The sequence below is a fragment of the Anastrepha obliqua genome, chromosome 4 (assembly GCF_027943255.1).
Source record: "Anastrepha obliqua isolate idAnaObli1 chromosome 4, idAnaObli1_1.0, whole genome shotgun sequence".
Classification (NCBI taxonomy): Eukaryota; Metazoa; Arthropoda; class Insecta; order Diptera; family Tephritidae; genus Anastrepha; species Anastrepha obliqua.
The window spans coordinates 66,470,125-66,486,738 of NC_072895.1; the positions used below are offsets into that span (position 1 = coordinate 66,470,125).

The 16,614-nt window shown below is 35.3% G+C and overlaps 4 protein-coding genes across 7 annotated transcripts; 2 read left to right on the forward strand and 2 right to left on the reverse strand.

Moving 5' to 3' along the window:
* Positions 1–194: 194 nt before the first annotated feature.
* On the reverse strand, positions 195–4,322 carry LOC129243970 (activin receptor type-1). 2 transcript variants are annotated; one of them, XM_054881481.1, is made up of 11 exons: positions 4,243–4,322; positions 3,812–3,935; positions 3,642–3,677; positions 3,337–3,412; positions 3,067–3,271; positions 2,768–2,994; positions 2,481–2,695; positions 2,194–2,416; positions 1,943–2,130; positions 1,659–1,884; positions 195–1,595 (listed from the first exon to the last, which is right to left on the reverse strand). In XM_054881481.1, the coding sequence occupies exons 1-11, from the start codon at positions 4,301–4,303 to the stop codon at positions 1,446–1,448; spliced, it is 1,731 nt and encodes a 576-aa protein (XP_054737456.1). In that variant the 5' UTR covers positions 4,304–4,322; the 3' UTR covers positions 195–1,445. The 2 variants fall into 2 exon arrangements, with proteins under 2 accessions (XP_054737456.1, XP_054737457.1); XM_054881482.1 differs by lacking the exon at positions 3,642–3,677.
* Positions 4,323–4,783: 461 nt separating this feature from the next.
* On the forward strand, positions 4,784–7,352 carry LOC129243969 (mitochondrial intermediate peptidase). Its single transcript, XM_054881480.1, has 6 exons — positions 4,784–4,938; positions 5,029–5,151; positions 5,213–5,619; positions 5,685–5,991; positions 6,049–6,750; positions 6,805–7,352. The coding sequence occupies exons 1-6, from the start codon at positions 4,798–4,800 to the stop codon at positions 7,240–7,242; spliced, it is 2,118 nt and encodes a 705-aa protein (XP_054737455.1). The 5' UTR covers positions 4,784–4,797; the 3' UTR covers positions 7,243–7,352.
* On the reverse strand, positions 7,287–7,854 carry LOC129243971 (uncharacterized). The gene is made up of 2 exons (XM_054881483.1): positions 7,629–7,854; positions 7,287–7,529 (listed from the first exon to the last, which is right to left on the reverse strand). The coding sequence occupies exons 1-2, from the start codon at positions 7,691–7,693 to the stop codon at positions 7,433–7,435; spliced, it is 162 nt and encodes a 53-aa protein (XP_054737458.1). The 5' UTR covers positions 7,694–7,854; the 3' UTR covers positions 7,287–7,432.
* Positions 7,855–9,077: 1,223 nt separating this feature from the next.
* LOC129243973 (calcium permeable stress-gated cation channel 1) lies at positions 9,078–16,559 on the forward strand. 3 transcript variants are annotated; one of them, XM_054881486.1, is made up of 4 exons: positions 9,440–9,468; positions 9,574–9,617; positions 11,977–12,983; positions 14,125–16,559. In XM_054881486.1, exons 3-4 carry the CDS (start codon positions 12,045–12,047, stop codon positions 15,508–15,510), a joined length of 2,325 nt encoding a protein of 774 aa, XP_054737461.1. In that variant the 5' UTR covers positions 9,440–9,468; positions 9,574–9,617; positions 11,977–12,044; the 3' UTR covers positions 15,511–16,559. The 3 variants fall into 3 exon arrangements, with proteins under 3 accessions (XP_054737459.1, XP_054737461.1, XP_054737460.1); XM_054881484.1 differs by lacking the exons at positions 9,440–9,468; positions 9,574–9,617 and adding an exon at positions 9,078–9,203; XM_054881485.1 differs by lacking the exon at positions 9,440–9,468 and having other exon boundaries at positions 9,508–9,617.
* Positions 16,560–16,614: the final 55 nt, after the last annotated feature.

The following is a 16,614-nucleotide window of genomic DNA, read 5'->3' on the forward strand; positions in this document are numbered from 1 at the left end:
AACCCCGATATTGACAATAATTTAAGTAAGTTAAGGCAAGCCCCACGAAGCCTTTAACTCTTCTCACCTCTTCGTTTATCCCACAGTTTGTTCGCTCCAGTACCAATGTTTTTAGGAATATTCCATGCTGTTACAACCGCACAAAAACAGAATATGCATGTATGGTTGAAAAGTAGGCATAGCAAACTAAATAATTTATGTCGAGACTTCCAATTAAAATATTTATTTTTATTCTTATTGTAGGCCATGAACTCTATTTTGTACAATAAATTTAGCTTAAGACTATATACATACTTATGTCTATTGAAAGCAAAAACTTCCAAGTCAATAATTCAGAAATGTATAGTTTTTAGATGTGTATGCAACATAGCCTTGGAAACAAAGGTCACTCATTCATTAAATTTTATTTAAAGGCGATACTACACTACCTATTCACGGTTAACAAAATGTGGCGAAGACGTTTTACGTTTATACGTCTTATAACGAGAAATAATGTATTTTTCCCAAATAAGCAATTTTCAGAGTAGTTGATCTATATATGTATGTATGTAGCCTAACTTTCTTGACATGCAAAAGTATGTACCTCATTACTGAAATGCACCAATAAACAGTGTACAATTCTAATCAATAGGTTCGTGAAAAGTTATAAATTTGTTGTTTTTGACTCTGTGGTTCCAGTAGCCAGCATTCGAAATACAATTTAGTAACAATATTTATGTTTACCTACAGCCACGACATGCTTCTTCGCTACATTTATAAACTTAATTCATTCATCACACCTCTTTATATTTTTCCAATGCTTTGCGGACTCCAAATTAAATTTGAATACTGTGGCATAATTTTGCGAGTAATACGTAAGATGGCACCAGAGGGAAGCGAATAAATAATAAGAGATACTATAGAATCTAAATAAATAGGTTTTAAAGCTTAAGGCATTTTCTGTTTTTGTTTGCAAACAAGGCATCTTCAATACGGTTCAAGGCACACAAAGATTAAAAACAAAATATACGTAAATTTAATTAGTCTTAAGCGTGTCTTTCATTCAATTGGTATACTTTGTTGCATGCAATTGTATACATTCCACGCATCATAAAACAAAGATGCTTAGGTTAATTTTATTGGTTGGTTATATTATCAATACAGTATGGGTTCGGTAACTAAATTACTAGTTAATAACTAATTACTAATTTATCTATCGCAAAAAATATACCTCACCATTCACCGTTTCACGCGTAACAAGCACACCTTCACATTCTTTCATGCTACATAACATATTTAAATATTTGTATCATATTTAAGCCTAGTAGTAATACTTAAATAAGTTTCAAATCTTAAATTACACTTCTTAGTACTAACTACCGTTTTACCCTCAAATTTTTGGACTTAACACTAAAATCTACTACTCTAACTTATAGAATTACTTAATATGCATGTTTGTTTAGAAACTAAACACACACTTCATCATAATTAAGACGTATTTTTTCATCTGCAGACGCTAGTTTTTGTATAGTTTTCCTTATTCTCAAAGCAGGTAATCGCACGTTTGGATTTTGATGCCAGCATTCCTTCATTAACTTAGACATACCAGCGAGTAACTGAAATATAATCATAAACTTAATTATCTTGCTGCTAATTAATATAATTCATTTTAATTATACCGGATCAGAAGCCCAGCGATTGGGAAATGCAGGTCGATAATTGTCCACACATACAACTTTGCGCATATCTTCGAAACTTGGGTCCGATGGCACAACATCGTAAAAAGGCACTTTGTACTCCTCTGCAATGCCTCCTGAAATAGTACGACGACATACCTCCCAAAGTACTAGACCGAGTGCATAGATATCAGTACGGCGCAACGCCTCGAAGCATTGCATATTAATACTAAAATAAAAAAATTCTATGCTGAAAATTTCAATTACATTTAAACTCTGTGGCATACCTTTCGTCTAAAACTTCAGGTGACATATAACGCTTGGTGCCGACTTTAGGGTTATTTCCCAGATCCAATTTACCAGTGACATGAGAGTGTGTTACAGCCAAGCCAAAGTCTGCTATTACGCATGTACCGTCCGATTTCACAAGTATGTTTTTCGACTTTAAATCACGATGTGCCATCGCAGGCTTACCCTACATAAATAATGTTTGTATATTATTAGAATTCAACATAGACTTTTCGTTTGTATTTCTCACCTCTGTGCCTAAAATTTCTGTATGCAAATGTACGAGCCCATTAGCAACAGATAAACAGATTAATATCATATCGTTGTGGCTTAGGGCGTTCCTGTTCAAGTGATCAAAAAGAGAACCATTCGGATAATAATGGGTGAGTAACCACAATTGAGTGCAGAAGTTACGGGATGTCATATCGGAACCAATATATCCCAAAATATTTTCATGACGGAGCAGAATTGTGCTGAAAAAAGTATTGAAATGCTCACAACATGGCTGCTTCTATTTAAATACTCATTGGATATTACCTGTATATTTCTGTTTCTCGCTTCCAAGACTTTTCATCACGTGTTAGAAAAATTTTTACAGCAATGTTTTCACCATGCCACTGTCCTCGCCAAACTTCACCATACTTTCCACGTCCAATGCACTCTACTAAAGTAACTTGTTTGGCGAGAGTACGTTGAACTAATAAGGGTAAACCACTCCCAGAACCTGAAGTCATTGGATGTTGGAGATATTCCTAGAAATACATTTTTTTTTCGTCAATTTCATTATAAAATTTTGTTTGACTTTTTAATCTGAATTAACCCACTCGTAATGTACTATCACCAGCGCTTGTTGCTCTCAGTAGTTCATCGTTCACTAAATACACATCAGGATCATTTTTTATGCGTGAAGCCATTAGGCTTTTACGATGATGACGTATCATGAAGTAATAAATCAATGTAGCTATTAAACCTATTACAAAGACAGGTCCCAATATCGCTAGAGTCATTTTAAAGGTATTACTTAAATCGGCACTTAATCGTGTAACTTCATCTATAAAGTAAGATTTTTTAATTCAATTTAAGGTGTAAACAAACTGAAAGCAAGATAAACTTCAAAACTTACCGTTTACAATCGGGGGTAGCTCCGGGAAATCTCCGTCATTACAATAGTCTCCAGAACAACAAACTATGTTGACATGCATTACAGCACGTTTGCGAGGTCCTAACGTATTTTGATTACATATTAAAGGCAGCTGATCTGGTGATGTGGTGCATCCTCGAGATACTTTCTCCTCACCATAGGCGCTACGGGTGCGTGATTTCCAACACTAAAACGAATTGATTTTTTCTGTTAGTAAAAAAAAAATGATCACATTTTCCACCAAATACAAACCTGAATGGCATTCTGACACGTATGTGCATTTTGTGTAGCATTTTTGCAGGGCGCATCGCACGCGTAGCACTTGAACCTGTAATATTTGTTTAAATAAAAATTGTAAAATCCTATTTTCTAAAAACAAAAACAAAAAATTATACTACTTTATATGATAAAACTGAGGAAAAGGCGCACACAAAAAATCTTACCTTAAAAGAATTAGAATAAATAAAATATAAAAAATATTTTATAACATTGAATTAAAACTTAATTACACTCCTACTATTAAGTAAGCAATTCACGCTAACTATGTATGTAGTTACCTTCTTTTCATTCGACGTTTAGATTTTGTGTGCCTCCTTTGGTAAGCGGAAGGGGGATTTGTTAGCAGATATATTAATCTTATTTTCTACATACTATCTCTAAAAATTTTACTTGGATATGAAAATGAAGCAACTTTATGTGACCTTACAATCTATATGTAAATTCTTACCTGGGATGTGATTGTATGGAATTCCGCGGGACCGATGAATGCTCCTTCTCATTGGTATACGACATTTCCAAATCCAAATTTTCTTGGTTTTCGTCCAATAGGCGGCCACTTATTTCTGCAATCGCTGAATCATAAAATTATAAAAAACTCCAATATTTGAATGTATTCAAACGATTTTGTTAAAGTTAACAATAACAGCTTCACTTCTATGCAAATCAATTACGACTGTTGTAATACATAACCGCAAGTGGTCTAAAGAGTTGCGTCGCTGCGGAGCACCAACGCAAGGCTGATCACAACCAAATCACAAAGCAATTACTTCAATAGTTATGTATTACAAGCACATGGTTTCACTAGATATTTATATCAAATGCTTTCCCCCGAGTTAGATAAAGTTCACTAGAAACTGTTAATAGGACATTTTAAAGTACCTTTAGCGTCTTGTAAAGGGAATATTGAAATTAATAATAATAAAAATACAAAGTCGGCCATTGTTGTAGCGCAGCAGCACAAAAACAAAATGGATAGCGAGATATGCTTGATGTGGATTATTTCGCGCAGTGTTGCATTGCACTACGTGATTGTTAATATTAATACATGGTTATTATTATTCATAGTTCTGGCTATTATTGTTGATTTAGTAATTAAGAAAACGTTTTATCAGAAGCCATTCCTATTGTATCGTATACAATATTGTATTCCCTAACAACTTTTTTGCTGTGTTTCAATAGTTTTTTTTATTTCATCTCATCTTGATACTAGTCTAATTTTTGGGCGTTTGAAATTGTGATGATAAAACCGTACTCTGTCCTGCCTCTAATGCAGGTTTCGAAATTATTAGAGTGCGAGGGCTCCTAATCTCAAGATTAACTCCGCGCTTGATCGTTTTCGCGCGAAGTTGGATGGCAACATCATAATGCGAAGTAATGCCAAATTTTGACACTTCCCCATTTTTTTTCTTTAAACATTTGTAGAAGCATTGGAAAATGATAAGGACAGGTAGGAATACAGCGGCTATATCCCTGCTCAAACAATTGCATCAAAATGTGTCAACATGGTCTACTCCGCTGGCCACTGCATTCAATTCCCCACCATATAAAAAAATTAACTTTACGCGAAATGAGTCGGTGAGTTAATTGCATCAAAATATCACAAATTATGTTATGTATACAAAGCTAGAATGGGTCTGGAGAACTTAATTCAATTATTGATTGCAGGGGCTATTTTGTTTACCAGAATTACGTTCATTTGAGGGATTCTACCTTATGCGCGACAATGTAGCAAATAAAACAGACGAGTTAATAACTGAAGCTACATCACCTAATCGCCAACGAAAGATGGTAAACGAGTGGAAGATATAATTGTTTTTATTTCCTTTAGAATTTTGAGTCTTTATTTTAGGTGGAAATTTTTGATGAACTGTCAGACTCGCTATGTAAAGTGGCTGATTTAGCCGAATTTATACGAATTGCTCATCCTAAAAATAAATTTAACCAGGCCGCAGAGGACGCCTGTATTACTATAAGTGGAATTGTAGAAAGTCTAAATACGCACAAACCTCTTTATACGGCGTTACGCAATGTTGTAGAGAATGACGATTTTGTTCCAACTACTGAAGTAGACAAACATGTTTCCAAACTATTCTTGTTCGATTTTGAGCAGTCAGGCATTCATTTACCAGAAAAGGAGCGACAAAAAGTGGTTCGGCTAAACGATTATATTTTGCAATTGGGACAAAAATTCATGGCCGGTGCGGTACAGCCTACAACTGTCCGTCGGAGTGATGTTCCACTTTCAGTTCGGAGCTAGTAAGTTTATGGTGGAATTATCACAAGAATTATTTCATTACAATTTGTGATACATCAATTATAAGCTTTCCCTCGGAGGGTGAAAACGTGCTAATTTCCGGTTTATATACGAACTCGTCTAATGCACTTGCACGTGAAACGGCTTACCGTCTATTCCTGCAACCATCTCAACAGCAGGATCAATTGCTTTCAGATTTACTCTTATGCCGTCATGAATTAGCTCGCACTTGTGGCTTTGAAACGTATGCACATCGAGCACTCAATGCCAGTACTGTGGAACATCCGCAGATGGTTCGAGAGTTTCTAGATGAATTATCTCACGGCCTTCGCCCTCGTGCTGATGCTGATTTTAGAATTATGGAAGAAATGAAGGTAAGTTCATCTTGCATACCTTCTATTAATTTAATAGTTTTTCTTTTCATCTTACAGCGTAAAGAAAGCGGATTAACTGAAGCTCGTCTCGCCTCTTGGGACCCTCCATATTTCACTTCTCAAATGGAACGTAAATCTTTAAATTCAAATACTAGTGAATTCTTGCCGTACTTTAGTTTGGGTGGTTGTATGGAAGGACTTGATAATATAATGCGCTCATTGTATGGAATATCATTGAAAAACACCGAAATGGAGCCGGGTGAAGCCTGGAATAATGACATCTATAAAATATCGGTTGTACACGAAACCGAGGGTTTACTTGGTTACATTTACTGTGATTTTTTCGAACGTAATGGCAAACCAAATCAAGACTGCCACTTTACAATACAAGGTGGTAAAAGACTTTCCGATGGTAATTATCAGTTGCCAATCGTCGTTGTGATGCTAAATCTATCTCAGCCACACTGGACTGGGCCAGTACTCCTGTCTCCTTCGCGAGTTGACAATCTTTTTCATGAAATGGGGCATGCTATGCACTCGATGTTGGCACGCACAGAATATCAACATGTAACGGGTACTCGATGTAGTACAGATTTTGCGGAAGTTCCCTCCGTATTGATGGAATATTTCGCAAGCGATCCACGTGTACTTCGTACGTTTGCCCGTCACTTCCAGACACAGGAACCAATTTCTGAAGACATGCTTCTAAGATTATGTGCCTCGAAGAAACTGTTCTCAGCCAGTGAAACCCAGCTTCAGGTAATTTTATCCGTTGATTTTAAACCTTATCTATACACTCTTCTTTCTCTGCAGGTTTTCTATTCTGCTTTGGATCATGTCTACCACAGTGGACCGGCACCACAAAATAAAAGCACAACAGAGACTTTGATTGAAGTGCAATCAAAATACTACAGCTTACCACATGTAGAAAATACGGCTTGGCAGCAGCGTTTCTCACATTTGGTCGGTTATGGAGCAAAGTACTATTCATATTTGATATCGAAAACTATTGCATCGTGGATTTGGCAAACGTACTTTGAAGAAAATCCATTCAATCGAGAGTCTGGCGAAAAGTATCGTCAAGAAATATTGGCACACGGCGGAGGAGTACCCTCTAGACAACTGGTTACTAACTTTTTGAAGAGAGATATGACTCCACAAATTCTTGCACAAAGTCTACTACACGAGATCGACATGAATAATGATAAAGTCCAAGACATTAGTAAAAGTGTATTAAATGTGATGCTGTGATACCGTAGTGTTGCTTAAATTGTGTACATTAATCATCCAAAATGTACTATTTAATTAGCAGAATGTGACGTTTTAATCAAACATTAAAGTCTACAAGTATGGTTTTTAAACATAGGTAAATTGGTTTAATTTTAGTAATAACTATATAATATACATCCTTGGAAGGTTTCATTCAGAATCTCATCACACACTAATTATGCGCTATCGCGGGCATTATTTCCAATCCTGTAAATTCTTTTGCCATACGAACGCCAAGTAGAAAAAGTCCGAAACTCTTCAATACGGACCTGAAAGAGAATGTTAGAAAAAAACATGGTCAATCGTATTATAAGAAGTTGGGTTACGTCACTTTCAGCTAATGTATACAGTATCTTACACATTCTTACCATTGGAATTCATTATGGTAGATACTTTTCAGGATATTAATCGGGTTTACACTTTTTTGAGACATTTTATTTTACAAAAATAATTTGTGATCACTATTAAAAAATGCGATTCTTATATGGTGTGCAGTTGGTAGTGCTGACAATCAACAAAAAAGATAGAAATGGAATGGATTGTCAAGCGCAAGGCGAATTCAATAAATCCACCTTGGTCAACTGTTAACCTCAAGGCGAATTTATTATTAATAAATTCTCCTTGTGAACCACAAGGCGATTATGTTAATGAAGGTGACAGCAAATGAAAAGCTGATATGTTTGTTTGCAGTCAATTTTATTTTTGTACTACAACTATCACCTTGTATGAATTTGTGTATGGTAAATAAGAAGGCGTTTCACACGGAACTCGATAAGTTTGTATTCGTAATTTGTTAAAACGCCCTTTTGCTTTCCTTTCTCATTTTAATGATAACGAATTATGTAAATCAGGTGCTTTTGTATTTAAAGGAGGAGGAATTGATTACATCCGAAAAAAATCAACGCAGCCTCCACTCACGTTACTTCGTTACCGTTTCAACCACATTAACTGGAATGACTCGGCTTACACCCGACCAAGGGCTGCCGCCCCAGTAAACTATTCCTGACTAGTGTACCGTACCATGGAAAATAATTAATTCAAAAAATATGGTACAATAACGTCTCTCTTACTTGTTGTATTTCTGTAAAAAATTAGCCGAATTGATCGACAACTGACAGTCAGCTGATGTGTTTCATTTCATTGAAGTGCGACCACTCGTTTGAAAAAGTTTCTGTAAAGAAATAAAAATAAATATTGTAACGAATTTGGTACGTTTTATCCAAAAATTCCTCTGAGTTCGATCTCTGGATTGCTAAATAAAAGTCTCAAATTAATAGCAACACCATTTGCTTTAGTGAATCACTTTATTTACTTTCCTTTTACACGTTCACGCTCTTAACTTAAAACTGAATAGGAGAAGGGGATTACTTGTTTGAGAACAAGGAGGGAATAAAGCAGCATATGGAGGGTTTCTATAAATTTGTGCTTTCACAATTTAACACATGACACTTCGTTTTTATTCGTTTTCTTAGTTTAAATCTCACAAATGACAATACTATCAAACCATTCACTGAATTTCCACAAACATTTGTTTTCTTCTCCTTAAGTTTGTTTTGTATTGGGAAGATGCAGAGAACGTTAATATATACATTAACATTCTCTGGAAGATGCCTGGGGTCAGACTTACCAAAATAAAGTAACTGGTTTTTGAAGATGCCACCTTCAGTATTCATTTCGCCTTGATTAGAAACTACAGTCACTTCAAATGTGTTGACCCTTCCATCACTTGACAGTACATTTATGGCAGTACTGAAATTTACGTTCTCTACTTTGTGTTTCTTTCATAAAATTTCTCTTGGTATGTTTTCATTTGTAATGTCTCACATATGTTATTGTTTTTTGTGTAGTGCGTATTGGTGTCATGTTAACTATTAATCATAGTGATTGAGCAATTGAAATCAAAATAAAAAAATATCTAATATAAAAAGTAAAGCATTTGAAAGGTACGAAAATCCATTATTTCCTTTTTAACAAATTGTTCTATTCAATGTTAAAAATCAAAATTTTTGTATTGGGATAAGTGAAGTGGAAGACGAATTTACGTGTTACTTTTTTTTGAGTTCAGTCGTCTAGTTTTTAACGTGGTAAAATGCAGAAACTTTTTAATGGTTCAATGCATTTTCGAAAGGATTGTATTGTGCTTTAAATACAATTCGTTCGTGTGTGTGAGATAAACTAGTTCTGGCTTCATAAGATTGATTTTTCCAAGTATTTCTTCGCATTCAATTAAAACATATTTATGGCTGAGTTGATTCGTTCATATATTAAAAATATGATGATTCATTTTCCTTTTTTCCTATCTTTCGCAAATAGGTAAATTTTTTTGCAACATTTGCTGTAGTGTTGGCAAATGTGGGGTAAGTGGCTTTCTCATACATTTAATTTGCGAAAAAATGACAAAACTGAACTGAAAATGAAAATAATTAAGAATTTATTTATTTCATACAACAATTTAAAAAAAACATTAATTACAACTTTACAATAACATTGAAACTAAATAAAGTATTGAAATTTTGTATTGCGACCGTTTAGAAGAGCATCTATTGCTAATATTCATTACCAGTTTTCTATAAAACTAAATACTTTGCAAACCAGCGACCTCAAATTTACTTCTAAAGCGATAGGATTGGTTATACGTTATCAAAAACTGCAGTGCTTTGTTTATCAGTTTACATATAAATTGCCATATTTACATATGTATGTATATGTATGTATGTAGGCAGGCAAATATATTTTTTTTTTGTGGGGGAGGCTTTTGTGTAAGATTCAATGGAAAACAAAAAAACAACTTTTTTTAAGTAAAGCAATTTAATTCCAAATCACAATGGAACAAGTAGAAATGTAAATATGTGTATATAGTTTGATTTCGATTCGTAGCTTGTTTTCAGCAGATTTTTCGAAAATTCTTTCCACCATGGGTATGTATAGATATAAAAATGTGCTGCCCCATTCAACCGCTCTTATGACATAGAACTTTTTACGTATACTCCCTCTCCACTTTATTTTTGTGTAAAAGTTTGTTCAGAGTCGTCAAAAAATATTGTTTGAGTCCCAAAACCCCTCCTTGGTTGCACGCATGCACATATCGCACCCTAAATACAAAAGGGTCACAACTCAAAATTTTCCACACTCGAGCTTGACTTGTTTACAGTAGCACAGAAAACAAACTATGTGACATATCACGCTGAAATTTGCCATGTAAGCTTATAACAGTCCTACCAAAAAACAAGGGATAAACGCTAAAAAAAAACACTTTTTTCATGAATTTATTGTAGCGAAACGGTTCAAGTCAGTTTATTAAAAGTTGTTGCATATTATAAAGTAACATTTCAAGAATATTTGATAAAATTTTCATGTAAAAATATTGCAAAATGAGCGAATGAGAGCGCATTACGTAGGCGTCTTTTCAAAAATACATTTTGCAGTAGTCAGCATATCTCAGCGTAGAATCATCTGAAATCAAAAAAATCGAATAATTTAGTTAAAGTATAAGTTAAACTCCCCCCCCAACGTTTATTTTGACGATTTATTTTCATTTTCAGTCATTTGGTAGTCGTTTGAAGTAAAAATTTTGATTTTTGACGAAAAAATGCCGCCATTTTGTAGGTGTAAAACCACCTTAATATAAAAAAAAATGGCGAAAAAAAAACGTTGACGGGAGGTTTTTTATATGTAAAATATGTGAGCAAAATTTCAAAAGGATCGGTTGAGTAGTTTTCAAATGCCAATGACTACGCACTTTAAAAAAAAAGGTTCGAGAAAACCGCGTTTAAAGTTTTAAGTTATCTCGGCAGATGCTTGAGGCGGCTCGGCTTTATGCTCTATAACTTAAAAAGTTTTGCTCGGATTGACTTAAAATTTTAACACGGTATTTTTGAAATGTTTTACTACAATAACATGCAAAAAAAAAAAATCGATTTTTATCCTTTACCCCCCCTTAAAATCGTTAGTTATTCATTCTAGTTTATTCGGTTCATTCACACTTAAGTTTAATATCTTTAATCTACTCAAATTAAAATTCATTCTCAAATACATGCAAATAACTTTAACTTTTTCTTATTATTTAAAGTTTTGTTTTATCCATGCATACCAACGTACAGGGTATATATAATATATTATATATATGTGTATAATTGGCGCGTACTCCCTTTCTGGGTGTTTGGCCGAGCTCCTACTCCTATTTGTGGCGTGCGTCTTGATGTTGTTCCACAAATGGAGGGACCTACAGTTTCAAGCCGACTCCGAACGGCAGACATGTTTTTTATGAGGAGCTTTTTCATGGCAGAAATACACTCGGAGGTTTGCCATTGCCTGCCGAGAGGCGACCGCTATTAGAAAAAACGTTTTCTTAATTTTGGTGTTTCACCGAGATTCAAACCTACGTTCTCTCTTGATTCCAAATGATGGTCACTACTTTCCTATATTTAAATATTCAAAATACACAAATACATAAATTTGGGATTGTGTTGGTGTGAAAAAAATGGACTCTAGTTACAAAGGATAGATTTCAATCTGGATGCTACTAGCTCTGCCTTGGCCCATTTTTTTACAGTGATCGCACGCTTTCAAAACAGCTCCTGTAAATATTTGTATGACTCTGACTTTGATTTGTAATATAAAACCTAGGTATTAGAAGGATCTAATCTATCTGCAACATGACTTTTGAAATCCAATTTTTTTATATTTCAATTATCTGAGTTATATCTATTTTTACAGGCTAAACACAGTTCTCAGTTGTGGTGTAAACACACTTACGGTTGTTCCAGCTTTTAGCGTGGAAAATTATGGATGTTTTTCAGAACATGTTTGCTGAACGCGGCTGGTCTGACGAGTGTGATAAATTGCCAAATAAGACAACTATTTTCACCACTGATTTCAATGGTATACCGGAAACACTGGTTTTGAACGTTATATCATGGCTGTTATTGATTGGGTTATTTACCGCCTTGCGTCATCAGGCCGGTGACTATGGCCGCTTGGCGCTTGTCAACAGCAGTGGTAGCAAGAAACGTTGGACTGAAGTATTCTATTCGCGCGCAAGTATGGTTGATCCACCCCAGACGCAAGCATCCACCAGTCGTATGCAAAATGGCGCTGAAGAAGGTCGTGGCAGTCTAACATCGAGCACAGCCGAGTCCCAACTATCGCCCATACATTCTGACCAAGGAATTTTCGCTTGGATTAGAATAACATGGAAATTACGCAAGGAACAAATATTATTGCATACTGGCCCCGATGCCGTACATTATCTTTCATTTCAACAACACCTCATGATAGTAATGGCAATAGTAACGTTGGTTTCGCTAATCATCATATTACCTGTAAATTTATTTAGTGGATATTCTAATGGCAGATCCGATCTTAATGAATTTGGGCATACAACTATGGAAAATGTACCATATGAATCACCGTGGCAATGGGTACACGTTATCGTCACTATTATGTATGCACCACTGATCGTGCTAATTATGCGACGCTCTTCCGGTCGAAACGCCTTCAAAACAGCATCCACACGCACCATTATGATATCCAATATTTCTGCGAGTGATCGTAATAAAACAGTTATTCGTCACTACATACAAGAGTTGTTTCCTGATGTTAATATTGAAGACGTCCAAATTGCTTATAACATATCTAAGTTGGCAGTGCGTAATGCGGAATATGAAAAGATATTAGATGCACGAATCTTCTGTGAACACCATCGTGATCGAGATACATTGCAGGTAAGTACAATAACACAACCATAAACCACAACCGAAATCCGGCGAAGGACTGCTAATCCTATAGTAATAATAACAGCATGCAATTTTTTTGTATTATAAAGAAATCTTCATGCGTCTTACTGGGGCGCTCGAAAAGTTCATGGAATAAAGTAGGCGAGTTTTGAAATTAAATATGAATTTACTAGCGAACACACGGCATACGCTGCTCTGTCGTTAACGCAAAGTATATACCACGAAGGAGTAGGAGCAACGAAATATAGTAATCAGAGATTGATTTTCTTGCTTATTTCCGCTTATCGCGCTTAGTGGAATTTGGCACACAGCACACATACACACAAGTAAACATTAAAAAATGTTCCTTTTATATATAATTGCCGCTTACACCATTTATTGGGTGCTCGTCTGAGCTCCTCCTCCTATTGGCTGTGTGCGTTTTGCTCCACAAATGGAGGGACCTACAGTTTTAAGCTGCATCCGAAAGGCAAATGGGCATTTCTGCCATGAGCTTTTTCATGGTAGAAATGCACTCGGAGGTTTGCCATTTGCCTGCCGCTGGACAACCTCTAATAGAAAAGTCGGTTTTTATCAGTTGTTGTTTCGTGCACGGAGTTTCGAACCTGTGCACTTCCGAATGGTAGTCATGCACCAAGCCATTCGGCTACGGCAACCGCCTAATTTGAATAGTAATAGAGAATAATAAATAATTTGATTAAGACAGAGTGATAGTAAAGACTTAAACAAATTGGAGCATTGTGTGTTATTAGCGTTCATACATACATACAAGTATATATCAGTGATTTTGTGTGAAAATTTATGTTTATAGCTGAATTGAGTGACTAAGCCCTCTCCTAAAGCCTGCACTCATCAAACTTTTTCACATCCGCTTGCGTATTCAGTTATCTTCATGCACATACTGGAAGATTTCTAAAATATATTTATTGAATGCATCAGTCTTTGTGTTCTTGTTTAAGTCATAATAAATTATAATATTCAATATATTCAGCCAAGATGGCAGTTCATTGTTGGATACAAATGTAGATCGTTTCGAACCTTTGAGGCATTTATAAAAGGAATGCTTTAATATTTTGATTTATGAATTTAGATACTTGAGAGTCATACTTATTTTGATTTCTATTTTTAGGTGCAACCGAATTTGTGTTCCTGCGCTAAAGAAAACGCTTTCGCTTACTATCAACGGGAAGAGCAAAAGCTGGCTGGAGACGTTGCACGTTTGCGAGCAGCTGCACTTAATGAACCACTAGGCATAGCCTTTATAACTGTTTCTACTGTGCATGAGGCACAAAACATTGTCAGTCATTTTACACCTGGTACCTACAGAAAATGGAATTTGGAATTCGCGCCTTCGCCAGATGATTTATTTTGGGAGCATTTGAATGTCAGCAAAAGCAATTGGTACTTCAAATGGGGAATTGTAAACATCATCCTCTTTTTGGCGCTATTCTTTCTCACAACACCAGCCATTGTGCTCAATTTTCTAAATACATACGCATTGGCTAAAGGTAATTTCTACAGGATTTCGCCACTGGTATCAGAGTTTTTGCCAACATTGCTACTGTGGACACTAGCGGCCCTGATGCCTGTGATCGTTGCCTTTTCCGATAAGTGGTTGGCTCATTATACACGTTCCCTACAGAATTACTCTATTATGATTAAATGTTTTTGTTACTTACTCTTAATGATCCTCATTTTACCCTCATTGGGGCTAACATCAGCACAAAAATTAATCGAATGGTCAATTAGCAACGACACTATACGCTGGCATTGTGTTTTTATGCCGGATCGGAGTTCGTTCTATGTAAACTATGTGATCACAGCTGCTTTTATTGGTACTGCTTTGGAGTTGTTGCGCTTCCCAGAGCTCATCGTTTATATTTGGATGTTGTGTACGGCAAAGTCGAAAGCTGAAACACCTTATATACGCAAATCTATATTAATCGAGTTTCCGTTTGGCATTCACTATGCTTGGACTGTACTAGTGTTCACTATTTCTATCGTTTACAGTGTGTCTTGCCCTCTAATAATGCCTTTTGCAATGATATATATCTGTTTTAAACATTTTGTGGACCGTCACAATCTGTATTTTGCTTATGGACCTTCAAATATGATATCAAGAAGTGGTGGAAAAATCCATTCAACTGCTGTCACCATGACCAAATCTTCTATTATTATTCTGCTCTTGGTAATGGCGATGATTTCAGTGCTCCGGGAAAGAGGCAATGCACGTTCTATTATACTTCTTATAACGTTAGTACTAACATTGACATTATTTACCTTCATGTCGCCTATAAAACGCTGTGCATCTTTACCTCGGCCCAATGTTGTAGAGATGGCCGGCCCTGCACCGGTGTACGTACCTGAGGTTTTGCGACCGCGTGCTTCTGTTGCGTCGACGACGACGCACAATCATGCCTCGACAAATGGTGGCGGTATCACCGGTTATGGTTCGGATAGTGTTTCTGACTTTGATATTAGCTCACAATGTAGTGTTAATAGCGTGGATGCTTAATGGGAAACTCAGATTTAAATTGAGCGATTAGATAGGAACGAAGATAAAATAAATAAAAAAATATAGAACAGCCTTACAATAAGAAATTCGTATCAAATGATATATTCGGTTTAATGATCATTCTTAAATTCAATAAGAAATTCATTGGCTACATTTAGCTCGTGGAGTTTATTTTTAATTTTACCGCAGCAGTAAAGAGTTTCAAAGAAATTATTTTAAACTGGACGACAGGGATGCAAATTTTTGATAAATAAATTAACTATTTCCATTGCCGGTTCTACATTAGATTTCTACATTAATCTTTATTTTCTAGAACTAGCAAAAGCCGTCCCAATTGAGCCCTGAACCTTGCGATAACATTGGTGACAACAATTAACTGACGCACTAATAAAGTCGGGTTTAAGCAATGCGACTAAAACAACAACAATAACATCTTTAGCTGATGTTAAGTATTAAGAGAAATAGGTTCCTTAGTCTTATAAAAAAACGTGTATAATTAGAAATCGTCATGAATTCTTCTTACCGCAATTTAAAATTGCTGTTGCGAAAGTAGCTTGATAATGCGAACATAATACGTTCCCACTGCAGTAGGTTCTGCGTTACCGTTCCAGCTAAAAACGGTCAATCTAACAGCATTCCCAAACGTTTCTGGAGAATGATAATGTTGTTACAACAACATAATACAAATTAACTGACCGTATAAAACCCTTTTTTATGGTTTAATTTTTCCTTTATTTTTTCGCTTAGTTATAAGTTTTAAAATTTTGCTAGAATTAAATATATTTGATAATTGCGTATATTAAAGACATTCAATATATATCTAGCTACGAAAACGTTGCACTATTGTTTATAGAGGAATAAATGTGATAGTACGAAAAAATAGGTTAAAAAGAGTTTAAAAAACATCACTAACGCTTTGAAAACAACGTTTTTTTTTTTTGAAAATTGGTTTTTATGCCTAAATTTGTGCTTTGGTAAAATATGTATTAACGCAGCTATTAAGATATTATACTCAAACTTATATAAGATAACTGCTTTCTTTTATTTATCCTTTCGAAACAAAAAATATTATGAATAGTATAATAATGTAAATATATATTTACA